The following is a 25,276-nucleotide window of genomic DNA, read 5'->3' on the forward strand; positions in this document are numbered from 1 at the left end:
TGAAATATAAACCTGATGTAAAATCGTCATCAGTGATGCAGCAGCAAAAGTCCCACTGATAATATCAAACAGAGTCATAAAGTTTTCTGTCAGACTATCAGTGTACATGTATACATTAAAAAATAAATGTATTTTTCATCATCATATACTGTGTTTTTGTCGCTCGAATGAATTTTATTATTTCTTCAAGGTTATTCACATACGTACACCTTAAGAGATTTCAAGTAGGTGTAACATGCTCTCAAAAAATTAGCGTTGGCACGCACTCACAAAAAGGTTGCCCACCTCTGAAATAGACAGTGCCTTTGATTCAGTTTGGTCAAAGTTTGGTTTGTATACTGAATTGTCAATGATATTTATAGCGTATTTCCTCCATTTTACCAAGCAAGATGGAGTTGAAGGATACAAAGAGCCAACATACAAAAAAATGAGGAAAAGGCAGGACTCTGGTACTTACACGAACAAGTGGAAAATAGGAGCAAATGATATTTAATAGTATAACATTGGATGATTCCATAAACATTATGGCACATTAATGCAAAATCAGACAATGTTGAGGGTTAGGAGCAGTTCTCTTCACTTATTTTGTCCAAAGGGTAATTGTTCCTGATAAATCTGAGCCTTTTCTTTAATATGAAATATATTTTATATCTGTCATCCATAAGGCAGAAGTTCACGTTATGTAAATAAAAAAGAAATGATAGAGAAATATTTTGGCTGTAACCTATGACATTGGTGGAAATATAAATGATTTATCCTGAGAAAACTAACCAAATAACTTTTTATTTCCTTCCCACTGTTATTTGCATTTTATTAAATGTTTTGCCAAAAAAGTAGACCTGAAGGCCACAAATCTCTTTTTCCCTTGGGTCTCTTTTTTATTGCCACCATTGAATTCTCACAGTAAATTTGTCTGCCTGAAGCAGTTCTCTTCATTCTATTCTTCCTAAACTAATTTCGAAAGACGAGAAAGGGAATTATTAGCAGATTTAATACAGACTCTAACTTTCTCTGTGTATATTTGCTATATTCACTAATTGTGCTTGTCATTCACGTTTTGAATAGGCTATTTTAAATGTATAATAGCAGTAATAATAAAGTTCCTCTGATATTTCAGACTGAAGTTACAAAAAAATTTATTTTGCTTTTTTGTTTGAGCTCTGAGAGCCTGTGAAAGTTAAAATTTTTACGGCAAGCACTGTGGTTTAGATTGTGTTTCCAGTGACATAACTAGTTAAATGTAAACCAGATGTGCTTTGAAGTTTATTTCCAGGAATGTACAGTGAACTGTTTCAATTCCTGGTTCCATGACATTTATAACATAAAAACATTGTATTTAAGGAAAAATTAAACAGTTGATATCTGTAACTGTCATTGCATGTGTTTATAGTTTGGAGTTCATAATTGCTTAATTTAAAATAGGGATTTTGAGAATATATGATATTCACATTTTTTTGTTTGGGGAGCTTCTTACAAATGAAATGAATAGGTGAGCTCTATATAGACAGTTCTCAGATTAGTTATTTGCTTCTTGACCATCTGATTCCTTTTTTACACTGTTTTTACTGAAAGAATTTCAGTACTCTGGAATAGATTTTTTTCATTCCAAATCTGTGCTATATTTACAAAACCTGCTCTTGTATTTTTCTTTTAAGAGGTTTTCTTGCTACAGACAACCTGAAAGAAAGATGTATTTATATTTCCTCAAACAATTTTTACTTCAAAATTTAAATGACTACATGGATACTTCTTTGCTAGTTTTGAATTAGGAAAGAAGGAACACACCTGTTTTCCACATTGATTTTTAAATTTGCATTTCAATTCTATTGCCTTTTCACGACCAGTTTAGTTTACATTTGACTTGAGATGGTCAAGAGTAAGCATTATAGTGTTATAGTTATTTATCTGCATGTTTTCCTCAATATAGTATTTTATATTTAATTCAAAGAGGTGTTTAAAAAATACTAAGTATTCTGGTGAACTCAGAAGCCCTAGTGTTCGACAAAAGAAAATGTCTTAAGGTATGCTGATCTGTTTCAGATAATTAATCAAATACAAAAAGAAACCTGTGTATTTCTTCTTTAAATTGAGTTGTTGAATTTATACTGAAAGTCAGTCTTTGATGTTATTGCTAGTACTTTAGCTGAAACTGGTATATATTTTTAATTAACTCATGTTAAAATATTAAACTTTATTGGTTTGACATTTTCATTAGTCACCACCTGAGAACATAGGCATACTCTAATTCTGTTTACTTCTGACTGTCAATAGGAATTGTTTAGATTATGGTATATGATTTGATTTAGGACTCAAATGAAATTAATGATGGTAAGGTCTATATGAAGCAATTAAAAGTTTATTCTCTTTTTTATTTTACCAAACTTATATGTGCTTTAAAAGACTCTCCACAGCAAACATGTATAAATGTGAACAGGCTATAGGAGGAAGGTGGGCAAGGACTGGAGGAGAAAGCTACACCTGGCATTGAAGTTTTATCCCTTATTTTCTTATACCTTATTTTTAGGAGTTTGGAATTAAAGCCAGCATGGTGATGTTTTATCTCTATTATAGGTTCTTTAAATTCTTCCAAAAGCTCATGGAGCCATAAATGACAGTCAACCTTTGTTTGTACACAGCACATGGCATCTAACAATGTGTTGCTTTCCATGGAACCAAATTTCAAATTTCCCACAAGACAGTTACATCTTATTACGGAGGAAAATTGATCCAGTTTATGTAAAGTTATAGTAAAGTAGTGAAGATTGCATACTAAACCCTTTTAAAATAGGCTGCTTTCTGCAGTCCTACTGGGTCCCCAGGCCTGTATGTGTGTATCCACGCTGTAAAATGCATGACTTCGTCCCCCATTCACTTTATGCCTCATAGATCCATATTAAAATTACAAGAGCCAAGTTTACCAGACATTCTGGCATAGCATGGCTTGTTGGAATAATATTTTCCAGAAACACATGGCAGTTCTAACAGAATCTTTTCCTTCTGGATTGTAGATATAAATGAATGTGAAAGCAACCCATGTGTCAATGGGGCCTGCAGGAACAACCTTGGATCTTTCAATTGTGAATGTTCTCCTGGCAGCAAACTCAGCTCAACAGGATTGATCTGTATTGGTAAGATGCATGCACGGTGCTGATGTTTCAGTTTCCCTGCAGAGATAAGCAGAGACCTCAGGCCTTCCTTTGGATAAAACAGAACATGATTACAGGAAGCTTAAGAATTAGGAGTTATTCTAGTTGTTTTCTCTTTTTATCAACATAGGTGTAAAACAGGATAACATAAACTGGACAGGCTCTTAAATTTTATTAGATTATAGGAAGTGTTCTCTTCATATAAATAATATATTATTAAGTTATAAGCGTTTCCATACCACACACATAATTATATTCGTTACTCTAAGAATGCCTTAGGCATCAATACAATCAAATCCCTGCTGCATACATTTTATAAACAACATTCTATGGTAAACAAAATATGATAGCATTTGGATTCAGTTAACAGGACAAGAATTTGAAGATTTTTTAGCTTTAAACAAATAGAAAGAATTTATTGTTTTCTCATTTCTCCCATCAATCATAAATTTATAGGCTTCAAGGAAGAGAAGAAAACCATTTCCCTGTTTTTGAAAATCTCTAAGGGAGAAAGATTCCAAAACTTCTAAACTATCATCTTTTAATATATCTCAAAATATTTAAGGTCAGTTCTTATGATAATGATAGTAGGACAAATATATAAAAGGAATCATCTGGTCAATTACCATAAGGAGCAATTCATCACATGAAAGGGTAAAATAAAACTATCTCTGATTTTTTTCCTGCTTCTAGTGTCTATGGCTTTATTGGCTAGGCATATCACAGTTTATATATCACTAGAGGCCGGTGGGGTCCCTTGGCCTGGCCTGCGGGGACTGGGCCAAAACCAGCAGTCCGAAGTCCCCCGAGGGGTCCCGGATTGCGAGAGGGAGCAGGCATATAAGATCTTTGATTAATTTCTTCCCACCCTTCCTCCTTCTTCCTTCCCTTTGAGATTCATCAGTCTGTTCCATGTTTTCATGCCTATGCCTTGAGCATCTGCCCACTGGTGTCCAGTGCTTGTCATAGCTACTGGTTGAAAGGTCACTTAGGCTTTTATATTTATAGATTAGCTAGCATCCACCTTAAAAGTGAGCTAAATGTATACTTGCAGATGGGAAGATATTTCAGTTTTACATAGTGCCAAATACACTGAAAGTGTTTGTGATCTAGCCAGTGCGAATTTTCAATTTAATATTTGCCAAAGACAATAGTATTTTCAGTATTCTATCTGATGTTAACAATATTTAGCTGATAATTTGATAATGCTAGAGTACCTGTTTGTAACATGAAGAGAAATGACCAAGTCCAAGGTTACCAATGAAACCCTTCCCTTTGGAAATGCCAGGTTAGCTGGTGGAATGTGAGGCTTGCTCAGCTCTCCATATTAGGAAATAGACTGCCTGGGGCATTTCTTTTCTTCTTATAGAATTCCAGATTGGGAGGTGGGGGAAGGAGGCATGTGGGTTGGATCTGGTGAGGCAGAAGTATTTTTGCTAAGCCACAATTTCCAACTGAGATAGAGTTATTTTATTATCCAAAGGAAATGAACTCAGCATTAGTTAATTAATGTCTCAGAATACTAAATCTGTGTGCCACTTGGACAATCAAAGATATCTTAGCTTTGCTTCATCATAAACACTTCTATTATTTTGGCCTTTACCCTTATATTTATTGATGAAAAAAAGAACAAAGGCTTTTTATTCCCATGTCATTATATTGGGCAACTAAATACCACCATATTTTTCTCAGCCAATGTGTTATGTATTTTTTTATTCATTATGATCAAATTTTAATATTCTAGCCTAAAGCTGCTCAGAAAGATAGTTACTTAATATTTTAAAAATTTACACATCATTTTATCTGCTTTTTAAAATTTAAAACAATTCTATTTTTAAAATGAAATAAATAATAAAATATATTTATAGAAAAATTATGGATTTCTAAAAGTATATTTGTATTGATTTCAGAGAGGAAGGGAGAGGAAGAGAACTTTAGAAATATCAAAGATGAGAGAGAATCATTGATTGGCTGCCTCCTACACGAGCCCCATTAGGGATTGAGCCTTCAACCTGGGCATGAGCCCTGACCGGGAATCAAACAATGACCTCCTGGTTCATAAGTTGACACTCAAACACTGAGCCAAACCAGCTAGGGCTGGATTTTTTTAATAGGACTGTCAAGTAACTCTAATCTGTGTTTAGCCCGCAAAGAAAGCGCTCTTTCAAAGGGTTTCTAAATTTAGAATAGAATAAAAATTCCCCTATGTGGTTACAAAATTAAAATTAATGTAGAACACATTAATTAGTTAGATACCGTATTTGCCGGCGTATAAGACGACTGGGCGTATAAGACGACCCCCTAACATTTCCACTCAAAATACAGAGTTTGTTATATACTTGCCGTATAAGACTACCCCCTCTTCCGCACACCTTCCACACACCAAATAAAAGGTATAACAATATCAGATTTGATTTTAACATTTTAATTTATATTCAAATGCTTATGACATGTAGGAAAACTGTCACAAGGCTGTATGTAATCAAACATTTTCATAAAACACTGAAAGTTTATTCAAACTCCTCTTCATCATCTGATATTAAAAGTTCATCAACGACATCTTGGTGCCATGATAGGGATGATAGGGGTTTGACTGGTCGACATTTTCTATGCTGTACTGTACAATGGGGCAGTATTGTGGTTGGCTGTTGGCTGTATACAAAGCCTGATTTGATTGGTCCCTGCTCCCTGTTTGCCCGCCCTGTCACTATAGCAGTCTGGTCCACCCTTGCATCAGCATCTCCCTGGGACCTCACTAGTGCGCAAGTGCGAGCTCTTCAACATTCTAACAGGCACCATGATAGCGCAAAATCGCGAATCTTCAATGCATATGTAAAGAAATATACGGTAACCCGAATTTACCACACTCGCAAAATCGCACACAGCCAACCATACACCCAGTATGGTATCGCGATTCGTGATTTTGCGCTATCATACTGGGTGTATGGTCGGCTGTGTGCGATTTTGCGAGTGTGGTAAAATCGCATAACAGCAAAATCGCATAACAGCCGAGCATACACCCAGCAGCGCTGCTGATGCCTGAACGGTATGTGGAATGAAGTGGGCGGGCATCGGGAGGCCACTATGGCACGGGGCAAGCACTATGGGCAGTCTATCTGAAGTGTACCTGGCGTATAAGACGACCCCCCACTTGGAGGCATATTTTTCAGGGCCAAAATATCGTCTTATACGCCGGCAAATACGGTACTTAGAATAATTAGGAAATTAGAATCTATTCTGCAAACTTCCTAAATATAATCTTAAACTGTTTTGTAAACTGCTTGAAAAAAGGGTTGTTTTCTGGTGAAAAGTTATATTAACTACTAGAGGCCTGGTGCATGAAATTCATGCACTCAGGATGGGGGGGGTCCCTCAGCCCAGCCTGCGTCCTCTCGCAGTCCAGGAGCCCTCAGGAGATGTCTGACTGATGGCTTAGGCTCCAACCACCTCCACTGCCCTCACCAGCCCAGCTTCTGGCTGAGTGGCACCCCCCCTGTGGGAGTGCACTGACCACCAGGGGGAAGCTCCTGCATTGAGCATCTGTCCCCTGGTGGTCAGTGTGTATCATAGCAACCGGTCGTTCCTCTGTTTATTTGCATATTAGCCTTTTATTATATAGGAATAGAGGCCCAGTGCACAAAATTCATGCATGGGGGAGTCCCTCAGCCCAGCCTGCACCGTCTCTAATCTGGGACCCCTTGGGGGATGTCCAATTGCCAGTTTAGGCTCGATCACAAGGATTGGGCCTAAACCGGCAATCGGACATCCTTCTTGCAATCTGGGTCCACTGGCTCCTAACTGTTTGCCTGCCTCTTTGCCCCTAACTGCCTCTCTCTGCCAGCTGCATGTCCCTAACCACTCCCCTGCCGGCCTGGTCGCCCCTAACTGCCCTCCCCTGCCTGTCTTATTTCCCCCAACCACCTCTGCCTCAGCCCCGCCACTGTGACTTTGTCCAGAAGGATGTCCAGAAGATGTCTGGTCTAATTAGTATATTACCCTTTTATTAGTATAGATCAATGGTCGACAAACTGCGGCCCCTTGAGTGTGGCTCTTCCACAAAATACCACGTGCTGGCGTGCACGTACAGTGCGATTGAAACTACACAATCATTGCATTCATCTTTGGTTTGGGTCTGCATCCTGTCTTCAGATTGCATGGATGTGACAAGGGCAGTGACCTCTCTGTTGTCAAACCCAGTGGTCTATTCTCATTCCTCATCTTAGCCTATATTAGCAATGCTTGGCACAGTTCATCACTCACCTCTTCTCAAGAAGTTTTTCATTTTTTATCTCTTTTCCTTTCTCTTTTCTAGCCTGGTTTCTCAGTTTCCTTTGTTAAGTCTTTCATATTTTCCTACTTTCAAACTTGAAGTGTACCAAAGGTCAACCTTTGAACCTCTTAGCTTCTCCAATGTCTACAGTCATACTTAGATGGCCTCTACATAGACTCTCAAATTCATCTCTCTACTAATTGCAGATTTGTATTTCCATCTGTCTGCAGAGTTGTCTCCATTTGGAGACATTTCTAATGGACATTTCAAATTTAACATATCTTTCAGCATCAACCAGTATATCCTAGAATCATTTCTGTCTCAGGAAAATGATACCTCCATTCGTTTAGTTGCCAGCCCCCAAAACTTTGCAGTCATCTGTAATACCTTTTTCTCAAACTTCACATTGAATTCATCAGCAAATCCTGTTGATTGTACTTGAAGTGTATCCATATTTCAACTACCACCACCAGCAGCCCTCAATCTCAGCCATCATTATTTCTCTTCTTGACTATTACTGTAGCCTCCAATCTCCTTACCCTGATTTATTTTTTCAGAGGCTTAAAGAATGTATTAAATTTATTGGGGTGGCATTGGTTAATAAAGTTATATAGGTTTCAAGTGTACAGTTTTATAATACATCACATATATTTCATTGTGTATTTACCACCCAAAGTCAAGTTTCCTTTAAATACCATATATTTGACCCCTTTTCCCCTTTCTACCTCCCCTCACCGCCCTTCCCCTCTGGTAACCATCATACTGTTGTCTGTGTCTATGAGCTTTTGTTTGTTTGTTTGTCCTGTTTGTTCACTTGTTTTCTGTCCCATATATGAGTGGAAGCATCTGGTTATTGACTTTTTCCATCTGACTTTTTCGCTTTGCATGATACTCTCAAGATCCATCCATGTTGTCAAATGGCAGTATTTCATCTTCTCTAGCTCCTGACTATATAACTACATGTATATCCTTTGTGTGTACATGTACACACAAATAAGACAGATGGAGAGAGAGAGATAGTATGCATGATGTTACAGAGTTAGGGCTCTGAAATCAGACAATGCAGGTTTGACTTGATGCTGACACTAACAGGGTGACCTTGGGTAAATTAGTTGACCTCAGTTTGCCTCAGTTTTCTCATCTGCAAATTGTGCATAACATATATGGTTGTTTAAGTAAATAAGCTTATGCATGGAAAGCCTTTAAAACTGCTTGTTGCTACCTCAATAAATATAAGCAAGTGCTATTACAATATATCTTACTTAAAACCAAGGTGATAATTAATAATTAGTCCTGGTCCTTAAAATACACGGTAGTAGTATGGCCTATTTAAGTACACAGTAGCCTCATAGGAGCTTCTGTTTCCTCTATGCTATGGAATTTACAGGGTTAAACCTATAAAAAAGCCTATAATTTGAGGCCTGATACAAATGCCTATGAGCAAGCCTTTTTCATTTGTATACAGTTTTTACTCAAACTGAATCTCAAAACAATAAAATGCAGAGTGGCTGTCCATCTCTTCTCCACATCCTTGCCCCGTAACTCTCTGTATCCAGTCAAGGACAGAGTTGTTTGTTTTGTTTCAACCTCTGTCCCAGAGGATTTGGGTTTCAGGTAGCTTCCTCTTGCCCACTGCTGTGTTCCATACGGAATCAGAAGTTACCAGTTATCCCTTCATGGACATGCCAGTTTCATCGTAGTTCCTCTTCTGTGTTTCTGGTTATGTTTTGTTTTTATTATTGAATTTTAGCAGTAAAACTGTATTAATTGAGTTTTAAAATCATCAAGTTTTAAATAAATGTTGGGATATGCTTTTTCTTCATTGTTTTCCAAATCTGTGTGTCACGGTATGCTATTAAGATTTTGTTAAACTGTGTTTTACGCATCACCTGCATTGGGACCATCTAAGGAGTTTGTCACATGCAGATTCCGAGCTTCACACCTGGACACTTGGGAATCTGCATGTTACCAAGAGCTTTGGTAACTGTTGTGCCCAGTTCTACAAGGAAAACTTTATAAATGACATATTTTACACACTTACTTTTTGCCATGTCAGTATTTTACTGGATTCCTTGTTACTGCTTCAGAATCAGTTACCTAACAGTCATGGAAGGAGGAACTTCAATTTGATGTGGAGACATGGTCTAAAAATATCAGTAGTAGTTCTCACTAGATAGTTGGATTGCAGATGAGTTTTATATTTTATTTGCTGCTTGGCTTCTTCAAATACTTTATTATAAATATGTGTTGCTTTTTGAACTGGAAATAAAACTACACATAGGTAAATGCCTGCAAGAAAATACATCAAATATTAGCCCTGGTATGTCTTATTGGTGGTTTTATAGGAGGTGTTTATTTTCTTCTTTACCTTTTTAATTTCTTTTGTGTTTTCAAATTATTCATGAAATAAGTGTCTTTAGCTGGGGAAATACTGGTGTATTGGGTGGAAATTAGAGATTATTTGAGGAATTTTATTATTTGACAAAATCTTAAATATCAAAGCAGTTATCATAAAGGACAAATCTTACGAGTATTTTTCATAAAAGTAGTGATCTTATGGTAATGCTTTGTGTTCGCAAGTACAAGCATAACATCTTGGGCAATAGTGGCCGCTCCTAGAATACCAGCAGGTATAATTATATGAATTACTATATTGTGTGAGATACATATAGTACAATATTTGATTTACATGTATGTAATATACTGTATTTAAGTGCATATTCGTGTAAATGTGTTCAAAGGATATGCTATTAACATTTGTTAAAAATAACCCTTTTGTGTTTTTTAATACTATGAAAATGTTTTTGGTGTATACAAAAGATGAAAGCTCCCCATCCTTTCCTGTTCATTTTTAGACAGCCTGAAAGGGACATGTTGGCTCAACATCCAGGACAATCGCTGTGAGGTGAACATTAATGGAGCCACTCTGAAATCTGAATGCTGTGCCACCCTTGGAGCCGCCTGGGGGAGCCCCTGTGAGCGCTGTGAGCTAGGTAGGAGCCTGACCAAGGGGCTCTTGGCTTCTCATTGGAAAGCTTCATCCTCAACTGGGCACCTTGTCCACTGTGTATATCCATAGTGAGGAAGGCTATAACATCATTACCCTCCCTAAAATGTTGTCTTTTATGGTAGAGTTTATTCATTTCTTAAACTATGTATTTGGTTTATCCTTTTATATAAGCAAACCTTTTTAATGTCGTTTCTTTTTATCCTCACCTGGAGATATGTTTATAGATTTTTAGAGCGAGGGAGGGAGAGAGACAGAGACAGAGGCAGTGAGAAAGAGAGAGAGGCATTGATATGAGAAACATTGATCAGTTGCCTCCCATACACATCCGACTGGGGATCAAACCCTCAATCTAGGTATGTGCCCTAACCAGGAATCAAAACCGCAGCCTTTTGGTGTATAGGACGATGCTTCAACCAACTGAACCACCCAGCCAGGCCCTTCTGAATATTTTAGACAAGGAAGGGAGTCAGCTGGTATTTAGCTGCTGGATGACTATCAATATTCTCTAGTGTCCTTATTGGCATATGTCCTTGTAGGACACGATGTTTCCTTAAATCTTTTATTTGTTTATTTATAATTCTATTGGCAATGTGAAAGCAAAAAGGAATTGTCATAGGAGAAATTATGGGACTACAATATGGGTCAGCACTGATGATGTTACCACAGCATGTCATGTGCCACACTGAATTCAGCAGAGGGCAGCTGGCATCCTTGTCCTCTACTCCCCAGCTTGTGGTTTTTACTAGTTCCATTTAGATTCCATTATACTGTTTCTTGAGCTTCAGACAGATGTATTTTCTTTTACAATGAAGTAAAATGTGTCCTGTTGTTCTCACAGATACAGCTTGCCCAAGAGGTTTTGCCAGGATTAAAGGTGTTACCTGTGAAGGTGAGTGTATTCCCAGATATTGTAAATCTTTAGAGCAGTATGTAAAATTGTCATTGACTCTCACACTTTGGAAATATTTATCATTTTCAAAACTCTTGAAGTTTCAATAAAAATACTCAATGTAATCGATAAATGTTTTAGAATACTACTCTTAAGAAACAGCTTAGAGTCTCCCATTCTTCCTCTTTATACCATTGTGTAAATTTTCATGAGGCCACCAATAGCCTTTGAGGCACAGAGCAGCTGGCAGAGGAACACGTCCAGCTGTGTTCTATGGACAGGCAGGGCTGTGGTCATTTTCACAGCTGGTGTCTAGGAATACCAGTGGCTGTATTGTGGAATATTTCTACTTAGCTCAAGTAATAATTCACATTGTATTGCAAGTTGAATATACTATATGGAAAGTAAGACTACACCTGCCTTTTCTATTTGTAACATCTTTATTCCTGCACTTGCTTCATTTCCCTGCAGATGTTAACGAGTGTGAGGTGTTTCCTGGTGTTTGTCCAAATGGACGCTGTATCAATAGCAAAGGATCTTTTCATTGTGAGTGCCCTGAAGGCCTTACATTGGATGGAACTGGCCGTGTGTGTTTGGGTAGGTTCATGCCCTTGTGTTATTTTATGCATGAAACCAGCCATGAATTTTTCTTATTCTTTGGGCAGTGACCAGTCAAAAACCGTTAGGTTGTAGCTGGAAACACTTTAAATGGGATATTTTGAGGGAAAATCACTAATGGATATTTTTTAAATAAACGTTTTTCAATGAAATGATTTCTGTAGAATACAGAAAGTTGATACTGCTCAAAATTTTACCCCCAAATTAAATTTCTTTAATCAGATATTTTGGGCAAGTTCAAGCTTTCACACTGAGTCAATCGAGTAAGAGAACTATGTACATTTTGAACATGGAAGAAAAATTGGAGACTAGTATTTGAAGTTAACATTTACTAGCTCAATGCAGCTGTGCTCTTAGACAACAGTAGGGGAAGTCATGGTCAAAGTTATGTTGTTTCTCTTTGAAAACATTGACCAATCCCTTTTCTTCCTTAACTTCCTTTAGAGTTTAAATTTTGTTAATGCTTTATTTTCTAAAAATGAAGAAGCTTTTTCTTTCAACATTGTATTATAGAAATGCCTTGTTGACCTTACTCTTTATCAATGTCATGCTTGACTGAAGTTGAGTTTCATGATTGAAAAGAAACTTGTATTAATTCTGTATCTAAACAATCTTTTATTTACTTAACGGATTTTTCCAATATGCAATGGAAAAGTAAGTTTTAAAAATAACCTTATATGGGTTTGTATTTTAATTTTAAGTTTATAGACAAAGCCTAAGCAATGGTAATGTTATACTCAAAGATCCTTAAGGCGTTTATGTATACATCAGTGATTTTTAAAATTAGTGGTAAGAAAAAAATGTTTGCAATATTATACAGTTTAGTTATTATAATTAACACAGATTTTAAGTTAATTTTTATGACATTTAAATATAAGGTACGACTGTAAAATCATATGGAAATGTTTAGAAATTATAATATTCAAAGTCTGTATAAAGAAAAATTCTTTTCAGATTTTTATGCTTAAATTATTTACAAAGTTTAGAAAAAAGTTAAGTGTCTCTTGAAGATGACAGAGTGCCAGTATGCTAAGTGACTAATGAAATCAAGTTGCCTTCAGTAACCAAAGGATACTGTTTATGAAGATATATTATGGATTGTGAATCATCACTAAGCAGAATTAATTCCCAATAACATCCCTCAAAATTAAACCTTCTGTAATATTCTAAAATGATATGTTGAGTTTTTTATCTCTGTACTTTGGTTAAATGTTTTTGTCACTACTTGAATTATGCTACATTAATTGCTTGTAGCTGGAGATGTGAGAAAGTTTCGAGAAGAGATTGACATATGAAAATGTAAATTTTTCTGAGAATAAAAATAGAGGTAAACTGCTTTGATAGAATTTATCTAAATCAGGGGTCCCAAACCGCAACACTTTGAGGGGACAGGCAGGTAATATAAATGAGTGAGGTGGTAATAAGGAGTGGTGGGGATTGCAGCAAACTGTAGAGTACATAAACCATCCAGAGGCTTCCAAATTTATATTTTAGTTTCTGTGCAAGCCAATCAAAACATTCACAGACCCTATGTGGCAAGTGTGCTGACAGTGTTTTGATTCCTGATGTAAATACTGATATGGATCTGCGTAGTAAAGACACCCGATTACTCTGCCAGGCTATCATAACTTTTTACATCCTTAGTTCAAATGTTTTGTTAAAAAAAAAAAAAAAAGAAAAAGAGAGAGATTAATTCCAGAATAGCTTCTTGAGCAAATTACCTCAATTACATCAGAAACAATTTGACTCAAGCCAGAGTTCTCAGGCTACCTGTACTTAAATAAAACTGTCACATCTTGTTAAGATCTTTACTGCCCTAGTGACAGCATAGGCTAAAGTTGGCTATAAGTGAGACCAGTCCCTGAGTGTCTTGTGGTAAGGAGACTCATTGGATTACTGTTACATCTCACACTGATGGGGAATGTGGCTTTTGGTTGGTGTTAATGCAGCTATCTAGGGCAAAATCACCTACTGTGAATATCTATATTCAGTCTACCAAATCAAAATCAAAATTTACCACTGTTATTTTTTCTTTAAAAATAGGACTTCTTAATTATAATACTTGGAAATGTATGTAATACTAGGCTAAAGGAAGTAGCTAGAGTTGATATTACTTCTGGTTGAGAACTTGAAAGAATCAGTATTGAGAGTAAAATAGAAAACACATTTATTTGTTTGTGTTTACATTTCTATTAGGGATCTCTTTTCCTCTGTTAAACAGTCTTCAGGTTTAGGAAAGGATTTAATATCTTAAATAATCTTATCAAGTAAAACATGTTATTTGGTTAAGGAAAGCCTTTTCTGAACTCATTATCCATATTTGCAATTTAACAGCCAAGTGTTTGACTGTAGTTTGACCGACAACTCTACTGGCTAACAGATAAATGCGTTATCTATAGATTATGCTAATTTACCCTATTTTGTGACTGTTGATTGATCTTCTGAGGTCCTAGCTAGCATGTCAAGACTTTAGTATGCTTTGAAGTTGAAGGGAAAATGTGACATTTAAACAAATAATTTGGCCCCTTATTAGAGCAGATTTACATAACCTAGGGCAAAAACCATGGTGAAAAGATAAGTTCGGCAGGAAAAAAAACTTTAAGTGCAATAATAGTTTTTCTTTATAAAGGTATTTTAATCCTTGTATCAATTGGCCAGTAGATTCAAGTTGATCATCACTGTTTATAACTAGGATGCGACAGGACTGCTCACAAGCCACTCTGAGCCATTCAGTGAACAAGAAGAATCTGTCACTGAAATGATTCATTCTTTCTGAAGTGAGCAATACAAGAAGGGGGTCATAGGTGATGATATGGAAGAGCCTTGTCACAAAAGAACCTTTTCTCCTGAAGGTGGCTTGTGAGAATTAAGTAATACTGAAGGAGAACCCACCTTGCTCTCATTAGATGACTGTCATTATGGACTCCATTCCAGGAGGTGCTGGGCTTGTGGTTCTCACCTACTGCTGAGTCTCCAGGGCCTGGCTTCATGCCAGGCACCGAGCAGAAGTTCGGTATCTGAATGTTCAGTGTTACAACTTCATCTCAACCTGCAATTTCACCCTCCGCATAGACATCCGCATGGAGCAGTGCTTCTTGAAGTGGGATGAAGATGAATGCGTCCATCCTGTTCCTGGGAAGTTCCGCATGGATGCCTGCTGCTGTGCCGTGGGGGCAGCTTGGGGCACCGAGTGTGAGGAATGCCCCAAACCTGGCACCAAGGAGTACGACACCCTGTGCCCCAGGGGTCCTGGCTTTGCTAACAGAGGGGATGTCCTTACTGGAAGGCCATTTTACAAAGGTAACTGAGCGGCACATCAGTCCCCTACACTCACACTCACCCTCCACATTCTCTGAGATTTGGTTTTGCTTCAGACATTTGATTTCCCACTTTATTTTCTTTGTTAGGCATAATTTGTGGCCAACCTTATATCCCAGGTGTGAAAATCACCTATATAAGATGATATGGAAGTAAAGATACAGAACAGTCTGCTAATCTCGCTTTCCTACTATGACTCTACTGTAACTCTGCTTTCCTTAGCACCACCCAACTAGATGCAGCCCCAATGTAGCGAAAACTTCTCTAGATCCCTAAACTTTACAAAACAAATGAGCAGAAATAAAGGCATCAAAATTCTTCATGAAGAACACAGAATCTTTTTCACAGTTGAAACTTTTTGTGTGGCATCACTGTGATCATTGACATTTTTGACTTGGATACTTTCTTTTCCATCATAGTAGACTTTAAGCTGAAAATGATAGGCCTACTCTTTTATGTCAACCAACTCTTCAGTCCGGCTTTACTCTGCTTTTAGATATCAATGAATGCAAAGCTTTTCCTGGAATGTGCACCTATGGAAAGTGCAGAAATACAATTGGAAGTTTCAAGTGCCGTTGCAATAATGGCTTTGCTCTAGACATGGAGGAAAGAAACTGCACAGGTAAGACCGCTCCTTGGATTTGGTAAGCCCTGGCTCTCTTCCTTTTGCTGTTTGGAAGTACTGCCATCAAAAGCCCATCCTCGCCCTAGTTGGTTTGGCTCCGTGGATAGAGCCTTGGCCTGTAGACTGTAGGGTCCCAGGTTCGATTCCAGCCAAGGCAAGTGCCTGGGTTGTGGGCTTGGTCCCCAGTGGGGGCATGTACAATTTTCCATTTTTCTGTTTGTTTCCTTTTCCCTACTCTTAAACCACTTCTCCAAACCTGTGAGAGCGCTGCAAAATAGAATGAAAATGCTGTTTTATCTGCAGAACAACATAAAAACATGTTTTTCTGCCTTAGCCTGTTTGCTCAGTGGTTAAAGTGTAGGCCATGGACTGAAGAGTCTCAGGCTCCATTCTGGTGAAGGGCACATACCTTGGTTGCAGGCTTGATCCCTGGCCCCGTTTGGGGCATGTGCAAGAGGCAACCAGTCAATGTGTTTCTCTCACATCGATGTTTTTCTCTCTTTGTCTCGCCCCCTCCCTTCCACTCTTCCTAAAAAGCAGTGGGAAAAAATATCCTTGGATAAGGATTAACAAATATACATATTTGTTATATACATATGTCATATATATATATACATATATATGTTTTAAATATATATATATATGTAATTTTCAGTGTATATGAGTACTAGAAAACATAGCCATTAAATCAATAATTGTCCACACTTGATATAGTATCCTATTAAAAATGGTGAAGTTTAAAATAGAGAAGTTGTAACATATTTTCCTCATCTGTGCATGTTCTCCTCGACCTCTAGCTAGATCCCCTCCTGGCTTTTCTTCTCTTAGTTTCCATGGTACTTTCCTATTTCAGTTGCCCTTCATTGATGATGATGTTTCTTCTCTAATCTTCACAGATTCTTCTTGACTTTGGCATTTTTCATTCCTTTAGTATTTTCCACAGTCCTTTGCTCTCTTAGCATTCTGCCTCTCAGAATGGCATCTCCCTTAATGACTTCATGGGTGGCCTCTGTTGAGCTGACTCCTAGGAGCTATCTCTTGCCCTCTGCTCCTCCAACATTTCTGACTTCCATCTGGACAGTTCCTCTTTGCTGTCATCTCCCTTTATCCCAGCCCCCCTTCATCTGCCTAGGGACTTCCTTCTATATATTAATAGCTGGGAGAAAGCAGTGCATGCATATGTTAGCAACTTATAAATCCTGCTATAGAGAAACTTAAAAATTGAAATTCAGCAAAATAAACAGATGCTGGCAAAGCATTTTTTCCCATTGTGACAATTTTTTTTTTAAAAAGTCATGTTTTCTTCATTATATTTTATAGACATGACTTCTCTATTGAAAAATCTTAGTTACAGGCATGGGAGGTTTCTCCAAGAATCCTGTTTTTTAGAATATAAATGCTGCTATTGAAGATTCTTAATTACTATAGTATATAAAAAGTAACAAACATTTTTTTAATTTATATTTTTAAAATTAGATCACATCTGAATGTGACATAAAACACACGCACACACACACACACACACACACACACACACACACAGAGAAATTAGGGCATATTCCAAGGCCCTGCTGAATATGAGCGCTCTTTGACTCAGAGTTAGTTGGCTATGTCTGCCTCCAAGGCTGTCCCTCTGTGGTTGGTCACCCTGCTCAGAGGCAGCAGCACCCTGTTCTGACACCAGGGTGGGCATGGGTTAGTGTTGCAGAACCAGCATGGTCTTTGCATCGTGCGTGAGATTTTCCTCCTGTGTCCACTGCTTCCTTGTTTGCCATCTGCCTTGTTTGGCCCCTCCTGCAGTTGCTTGGTATATCCATCTCTTACCATTTCAAAGCCACAGAAAGAAATCCCCAATTCCGGAATTCTTAAAGGCAAAAGGCCCCACCTGCCCATTGGCCATGACAGTTTTGGCAGTTGGGGAAAGGAATGTACCCAAGGCCTGACCCCCTCTAGCTGATCTGCAAATGCATCCTCAAACCACTAGCCCCTGACTTCCCCAGCATTTCCAGTGTGCTTCACCTTCACTTGGAAGGCCAAATCTCTCTCATCTCTAACACCTTCTAATCTCATTCTATTTTTTTATTTCTCTTAAACCCTATGAATTAGACATCGACGAGTGCAGGATCTCCCCTGATCTCTGTGGAAGTGGGATCTGTGTCAACACGCCAGGCAGCTTTGAGTGTGAGTGCTTCGAAGGCTACGAAAGTGGGTTCATGATGATGAAGAACTGCATGGGTAAGCGGCTTGAGCTCTTCCTCTCCAGGCTTGAAACCAATCGAGCCCAGACTCTGGCTCGACCATGGCTTGTCTCAGAGCTGTTGACAGCTTGCTTGGCAAGGAGTTGTGGTGTGAGAGAACACCCTCACATGTCAGACAGGAAGTCTGCTCCCAGATGGCTCTCGGGGAGCCCCAACCTCTTGGCACCTTAATGGCAGTGAGATACTGAGGCTGGGTTCTGTTTATTGATAGAATCTAAAATCCACACAGACTCCTCAGGAAGGATTCATTTAAAATGTATGACATTGTGTGGTGATCCCAAAATTTAGATTCATGTGAATCTCATGTTATTTTCCTTATTTGTGTGTTATTACAAACCCTTTGGTATTGCCCATGTGTTAGCCCACTCATTTTCAGCAGCCTATGGGACTCATTCATGCTGTGTAGAGGTGCACAGTTTAAGATTTTTCTTTCACTTTGATTAGAGATGTAGACAGCAATAAATGATATCTGGAGTGTAGAGTGATATAAAGTAAATATTGTTTATTTTTATCTTGTGTGAACCTGTTTATTTCATACAAGTAAATTCTCTGGGAGCTCACTGTCTTTAAGAGTAAAACTTTAACCATTTATCCACTGACAATAGAAGAGGTGAGGTGAGCATTATCCCATCTCCTATTCAGCCTGTCTCTTCCACTTGAGTCACACTTACCTCGCATAATGCTTCTTTCTCCCATGCTGTATGCGTGAATGTTTTTTCCTCAGAGTTCTTTAATGGATCTCACATTTTTACCTTTCAGACATTGACGAATGTGAACGTAACCCTCTCCTTTGTAGGGGTGGCACCTGCGTGAACACTGAGGGCAGTTTTCAGTGTGACTGCCCACTGGGACACGAGCTATCCCCTTCCCGTGAGGACTGTGTGGGTGAGTTTGTCTCCTCAGCACATAAACCCACTCAGGTCAGCTAGTGAAGATGATAAAGATCAGTGGTTGATTCTAATAAACTTGATTCTGCCATGTGAAATCTAGCTGATTAAAAATGATAAATTCAGAGTCCCTACATTTGGATTAAGGCCATCTTTAGAGAATGCTTTGGGGACACACGCGAATGAGCCAGCATTGTCCTGGTAGCCTCTTTTTTCATTACAAGTGCACCTCAAAGGATCCTGGGTGAGGGACTTTGTGTAAGGCCATGTCGTTCCGTCCTCCAGGTAGATGGGATGGGATCGCTGCTCCTCTTGGAAGACCTGCTCCCTGATAGTTCACCAGTGCATATACCTGTGCAGTCCCTCAGCAGATTCTGCCTCTGTGCCCATGTCTGTCATCATAGGCCAGTGATGGCGAACCTATGACACGCGTGTCAGAGGTGACACATGAACTCGTTTTTTTGGTTGATTTTTCTTTGTTAAATGGCATTTAAATATATAAAATAAATATCAAAAATGTAAGTCTTTGTTTTACTATGGTTGCAAATATCAAAAAATTTCTACATGTGACACGGCACCAGAGTTAAGTTAGGGTTTTTCAAAATGCTGACACGCCGAGCTCAAAAGGTTCGCCATCACTGTCCTAGGCTCTACTAGCACATGTGAGAACATGTGAGCTCCCCTTACTCCCTCTTCTCACAGAAATACCAGGTCTCTTCCTTGTCCCTGAGCTCAGTAGGGATGTCAGGGGCCACAGGAGAAGACCAGCTGTTGGTCTCAGAGCATTCCCACCTACTGCTTTTCATAAATATACGAAGGCCTCTGTGCTTACTATATTCTTGTATACTGGCTTTAAAACTTGGATTTAGCCAAGAAACATTTTCTTCACAGACATCTTTCTTGAAAGTGTAAACAAGTAAGACAGTGTAAGATAGAGCAGATCACACAGAAACATAATTTAAGCACATCTTAGTATATTTATTTATAAACTCTATTTATAGCGAGATCCCAATATATTAGATGAATCTTAAATCACAGACTAAACAGACACTTTTTAAAGGTAAATTTAAAAGCTTTAAACATTTTTATTTCATTTTGATAGTGGTACAAATAGTGTTTTTACACAAATAATTACAAAATATTTATTCATGGTTGTCAAACAGTGACTCAGAGGTCAGTTTCTAAGGTCAGTTTATTTTGTTGATTGGTTTTTATGGATCTTAGAGCTGAAAAAAATGTACCTCTCAAAGGTGTAATATACAATATAAGGTACATATTTTTGCATATAAAATAAAACATATAATGATCATAGACATACATTTGTATGACACATAGTAGTCTTACAAATTTTGAGAATTGAGGATGAATTTCTTGCTATATCCGGTTATATTGTCATTGCTTTCACCTTATATTGTGTCTGCTAGCGAGTTTGTCTGATGAAAAGTATCACTACCCTTTTCTTGCTGTTCTCTTATGACTTCATCATTACTACTAGCTTATTTCATAGATCTTTGCAGGAGTTTTTTTTTTTAAGGCACTTGTTCATCTTATAAGGGTTAGTTAATTTAAAATAGGCAGCATAAGATGTAGGTCCACCTTTCCAGGCACACTGGACGCACAACTCAGTGAAAACAGATGAACAGGTGAGGGTCCTGTAGGCAGCCCCTCTGTTCTGCGGAACCAGATGTCTTCCCTCAGGAGACATCAACACTTGACCATCTGATAGGAGCAGCTGAGCGTGCCAATGTAAACCCATCTATTCAACGTGAGCAAGCTTCATTTCCGGCATGTGCTACATGTGTGTGGTCTAATGTGGTCGTCACTAGCCACATGTGGCTATTTAAGTTTAATTAAAATTAAATAACAGTAAAAAGTCAATTCCTTAGTCAGACTATCCACGTTTCAAGTGCTCAGTAGGATCTACATATTGGACAGCCCAGATGTGGAACAGTTCTATCACTGTAGAAAGTTCTACTGGACAGCACTGTTGTGGGTAGAAATAAGAAATATAGAATCCAAAATTTTCTTAATATTCCAGATAGTGCCCCGGGAGATTATTTTACTTCCCTTTGAAGTACACAAAGCCCTTTGCAGGCCATGGCTCCAGTGCAGCATGTTCTTGATAGTTTGTGTGATGTTTTTAATTGTGTAAAACATTAATTCTGTGTTTCTTTTTATAGATATTAATGAATGCTCCCTGAGTGACAATCTCTGTAGAAATGGAAAATGTGTGAACATGATAGGAACTTACCAGTGCTCTTGCAATCCTGGATACCAGGCCACACCTGACCGGCAGGGCTGTACAGGTGAGACTAAGCCGGCCAGGGAGGTCTGGAACCTGTATTTCTCAGATCAGCCTAGGATAACTGCTGGCACTAACGCTATAATGAAGTCAATGGGAGTTATTTGTCCTAAAAATGAATCTAAGATGCTATGGTTTGGTGGTTTTGCAGAGGAATCTCTGGTTTTATGATAGAAAACTCCCTAAACTCCACAGTTATTATGCTTTTGAGCTCTTTATTCTTAGGTTACTGGAGCTAAATGTCAAATGGAATGCTGTCTAAAAGGCAGTAAAAAAAACTAAGTAAGATTAATGGTATGATGCTAAAGCAACATGAATAATGGGAAGAAAAATTCAAAACTATTTAAGTTTCAAAAGAAGAAAAGCTATTTATTTTTAAGGAAGTAGCCCGACAAGCAATGTGGTGGCAATGTTTTCACAGATATTGACGAGTGCATGATAATGAACGGAGGCTGCGACACCCAGTGCACCAATTCAGAAGGAAGCTACGAATGCAGCTGCAGTGAGGGTTATGCCCTGATGCCTGATGGGAGATCTTGCGCAGGTACAGAAAAGAAAACACACACACTTTGTGCGTTTAATTAATTTTATCTTACACATCTCGCTCCAGATAATTTGAGTGGAACTGGATGGGGAAAAATATCTGAGCTTACTCAAAGCCATCCTTCCTTTCATTTGATGTTAATTTTGTATCATCAGATATTGATGAATGTGAAAACAATCCTGATATTTGTGATGGTGGCCAGTGTACCAACATTCCTGGAGAGTATCGCTGTCTGTGTTATGATGGCTTCATGGCTTCAATGGACATGAAAACATGCATCGGTGGGTACCATAAAAGTGGATAAATATTTATATATATATACACACACACACATCCAAATTTAGGCACATTTATGCACGCACACACTTATAAACATAAGAAGAGGCTTTTTCAGTTATTTTAAAAATTCAAACCATTTTATTAAAAGATGTAAAAGCTGAAATGGAGAATTTATTTGGAAAAAAATCCTTAAATACATTATATTTATCTGAAATACTGTATCTTGCAAATAGATTATATTTTTAAATTTTATTTGTGTATTTTAGCATTATACTATTCAGTTAAAAGATTGCTTTAGACTACTAAGATGAACAAGTATTAACCAAGATATTGAAAATACATTTTCTAGATGTGAATGAATGTGACTTAAATTCAAACATCTGCATGTTTGGGGAGTGTGAGAATACCAAGGGATCCTTCATTTGCCACTGTCAGCTGGGTTATTCAGTGAAGAAGGGGACCACAGGATGCACAGGTAGGTCTCAAGCTTGTATCCTCCATGTTTTGGCTTCTTATGTTTCAGAGGCCAACCTTTGACATCATCTGCTCACCAGCATCCGTTAGGCTGTTACCCACACCAGGCTGTGACTGTATGTGTGATGAGGAGCTGACACAGAGCATGTGTGAGGTGTTTGGCTCTTCTTTGTGGTGGCACACCATTCAGCTACTCCCCACCGCAGAGTTGGCTGTGGGCCCACAGGTGGAGTCGAGCGTGGGTGTGGAGTCTGGGCCCTGTGGCTCTGATGTGCTTCTGGTGGCTCCTGCAGCAGCGTCCACTTTCCCAGGAGGACTGCTGCCCAACTAGGAGACATGCGTAAGGAAGAAAAACAGTCTCTTTTTGGAAATAAGACTTCTCTTGTCATCTATAGTTCTACATGGAATTTTGTCTGTAGTTCTACATGGAGTTTTGTCTGGGCCCAGGAAGGGGGAGGGTTGCTGGTATGGGTAGGGGCTGGCACACACATCTATGAGGACAAGAGCTGCTGCATCTCCACTGGAAAAGGGCTGGCAGTTTCTTCTAGGGAAGGGCTTGCTTGATTTGGATCATGACGTTTCAAATCTTGTTGGACTCTATGAAAAATAAAAATGTTAATGTTTTCTTTGTACAGTTTTAGATACCTCCACATTTTAAAATTTTACCTGCACAGAAATATAGTGGGAAGTAGAACTAATTAGCTTGTATTTTATCTTCTTCATATTAACTATGTTTCTCAGATGTGGATGAGTGTGAAATTGGTGCCCACAACTGTGACATGCATGCCTCATGTCTAAACGTCCCAGGAAGCTTCAAATGTAGCTGCAGAGAAGGCTGGGTTGGAAATGGCATCAAATGTATTGGTGAGTTTGCAAATGTAACTAACCTTGGCTAAGACCAAATTCTTAGAGGCTCTCCTTTACATAGTTGTTAACCCGCATATTTGAAGAGGAGCATGCTCTTTTATTTATTCTCTTGAAAACCAAAGGCCATCTTTAGTTGCAAGATAGTTCTTGTCTAAGAGTTTCCTTTAACAATAGTATAAATGATCAAATTACAACAGTATGCCTTGGCATCTGTTTTTCAGTGTGTAGTTCAGTAAAAATTATTTGATGTGTAGCCAAAAATTCAAACAGCTGTATGATGAAAATGACTAATATATTTCCCCAATCTTTTCATAATCAGTGAGATTTAAAACTTGTTGAAATAAATGAAGGGAATGAAAAGGTGTTTTCAGATAACCTAAGTCTGCAGCAAGTAGTCCATACCAGCCTCCTAATAAAAAATAGAATTTTTCTTCCAGAGAAATATTAATGTTTTGCTGGATTGCAAGGGGTCTGATTTAAAGAAAGGAGAATGGGGAAACAGTTGACATATTCCAAGTGTTATAGATCTTTAGCCAAAGATTAATAAGTGTTTGTAACTGTGAGGCAGAAGACTGGATTTTCCCCTTGGTGTCATGCACAGTGCTGCTTACTGTGCTCAGCGTTTTACATGCCTTAACAATAAAACATTTTCGAAATGGTAAGACTTATGCAAGTCTATTTAAAGTAGAAAATTAAGCAAGCTAAACTGACCTCCCCATGATTGCCCATTAAAATCTTATAAGCCTTAAAGAATAGCCTTAAAATCTCTTATCAATAATATATTGATTTAAATATGCATTTTCATCCATTTAATTGTTTTATATTTGTCAAATGTTTATGAGCTGACTATAGAATTTAAATTATCATAGTTTCTAAATAACTTTGCTAAGGAATGTTCTATGATGGCTTCAAGTCCAGTCCACTAGCTGCCTACTCCTAGTCCAGCCATCTTTATCATTAATCTCACAACTTTTCAGCCATATCCCACTTCACATTTGTCTACTCTAGTCCCATTTGACTCCTCTTTTTCTCTCTTTTAGCCTCCCTTTTGTGTGCTGCTTGTCCCCTATCACTCTGGCAAGCTCTTGCAAAATAGCCTTCCTCCACTACCAAAGACTCTGCTGTGCCCAGGCTTCCCGAATACAAACTATCCTCCAGATTCCTCACTCCTTTCCATCTCCATTCCCCTGCCCTGGTCTCAACCATTCTCAGCATCCTCTCTGTTCCTCCTACTAATCCACTCTTCATATAGCAGCCAGACAAATGTTTTCTTTATTTTTATTTTTTTGTTAATCCTTACCCAAGGATATTTTTACATTGATTTTACATAGAGTGGAAGGAAGGGAAGGCGGGAGAGGTGGGGGGGAGGGAAGGAGAGAAGGAGGGAGAGAAAGAAAGAGTGGGAAAGAGATATTGATTGGTTGCCCCTGAATAGGCCTGGACCAGGCATTAAATCTGAAAGCCTTCCATGCCTGGGCCAACACTCTAACCACCGAGAAACACCAGTCAGGGCACCAGACAAATCTTTTAAACCATGGACCTGATGTCTTCACAACTGTCATTTTAATCCATTGAATTTAGGATAAAATCTAGCTTCCTTCCATGGTTTATAAGACCCTACAGCATCTTTCCACTATCTCTCCAGTTTCTTCTTCCATCAACCTCTTGCCCTGCACTATGCTTTGTCATCTGACCTCCTTTAGTTTGTCACACCAAGCTCTTTTCCTACTCAGTGTCTTTATATGTACTGTTCCCTCTGTAAGCAACACCCTCCTCTACTTCTGTTCAG

At 38.3% G+C, this 25,276-nt stretch overlaps 1 protein-coding gene across 1 annotated transcript in view; it reads left to right on the top strand.

Moving 5' to 3' along the window:
* Nucleotides 1–25,276, top strand: part of FBN2 (fibrillin 2) — a 248,313-nt gene that overhangs the window by 158,687 nt on the left and 64,350 nt on the right. Inside the window, exons 20-32 of the mRNA XM_006764368.2 lie at nt 3,009–3,128; nt 10,272–10,409; nt 11,265–11,315; nt 11,787–11,912; nt 15,006–15,233; nt 15,748–15,873; nt 17,983–18,111; nt 18,894–19,019; nt 21,202–21,327; nt 21,745–21,867; nt 22,023–22,148; nt 22,496–22,621; nt 23,362–23,484. Coding sequence (XP_006764431.1) covers nt 3,009–3,128; nt 10,272–10,409; nt 11,265–11,315; nt 11,787–11,912; nt 15,006–15,233; nt 15,748–15,873; nt 17,983–18,111; nt 18,894–19,019; nt 21,202–21,327; nt 21,745–21,867; nt 22,023–22,148; nt 22,496–22,621; nt 23,362–23,484 — 1,668 coding nt within the window. The remainder of the gene's footprint in view (nt 1–3,008; nt 3,129–10,271; nt 10,410–11,264; nt 11,316–11,786; nt 11,913–15,005; nt 15,234–15,747; nt 15,874–17,982; nt 18,112–18,893; nt 19,020–21,201; nt 21,328–21,744; nt 21,868–22,022; nt 22,149–22,495; nt 22,622–23,361; nt 23,485–25,276) is intronic.

The sequence above is a fragment of the Myotis davidii genome, unplaced genomic scaffold (assembly GCF_000327345.1).
Source record: "Myotis davidii unplaced genomic scaffold, ASM32734v1 scaffold159, whole genome shotgun sequence".
Taxonomy (NCBI): domain Eukaryota; kingdom Metazoa; phylum Chordata; class Mammalia; order Chiroptera; family Vespertilionidae; genus Myotis; species Myotis davidii.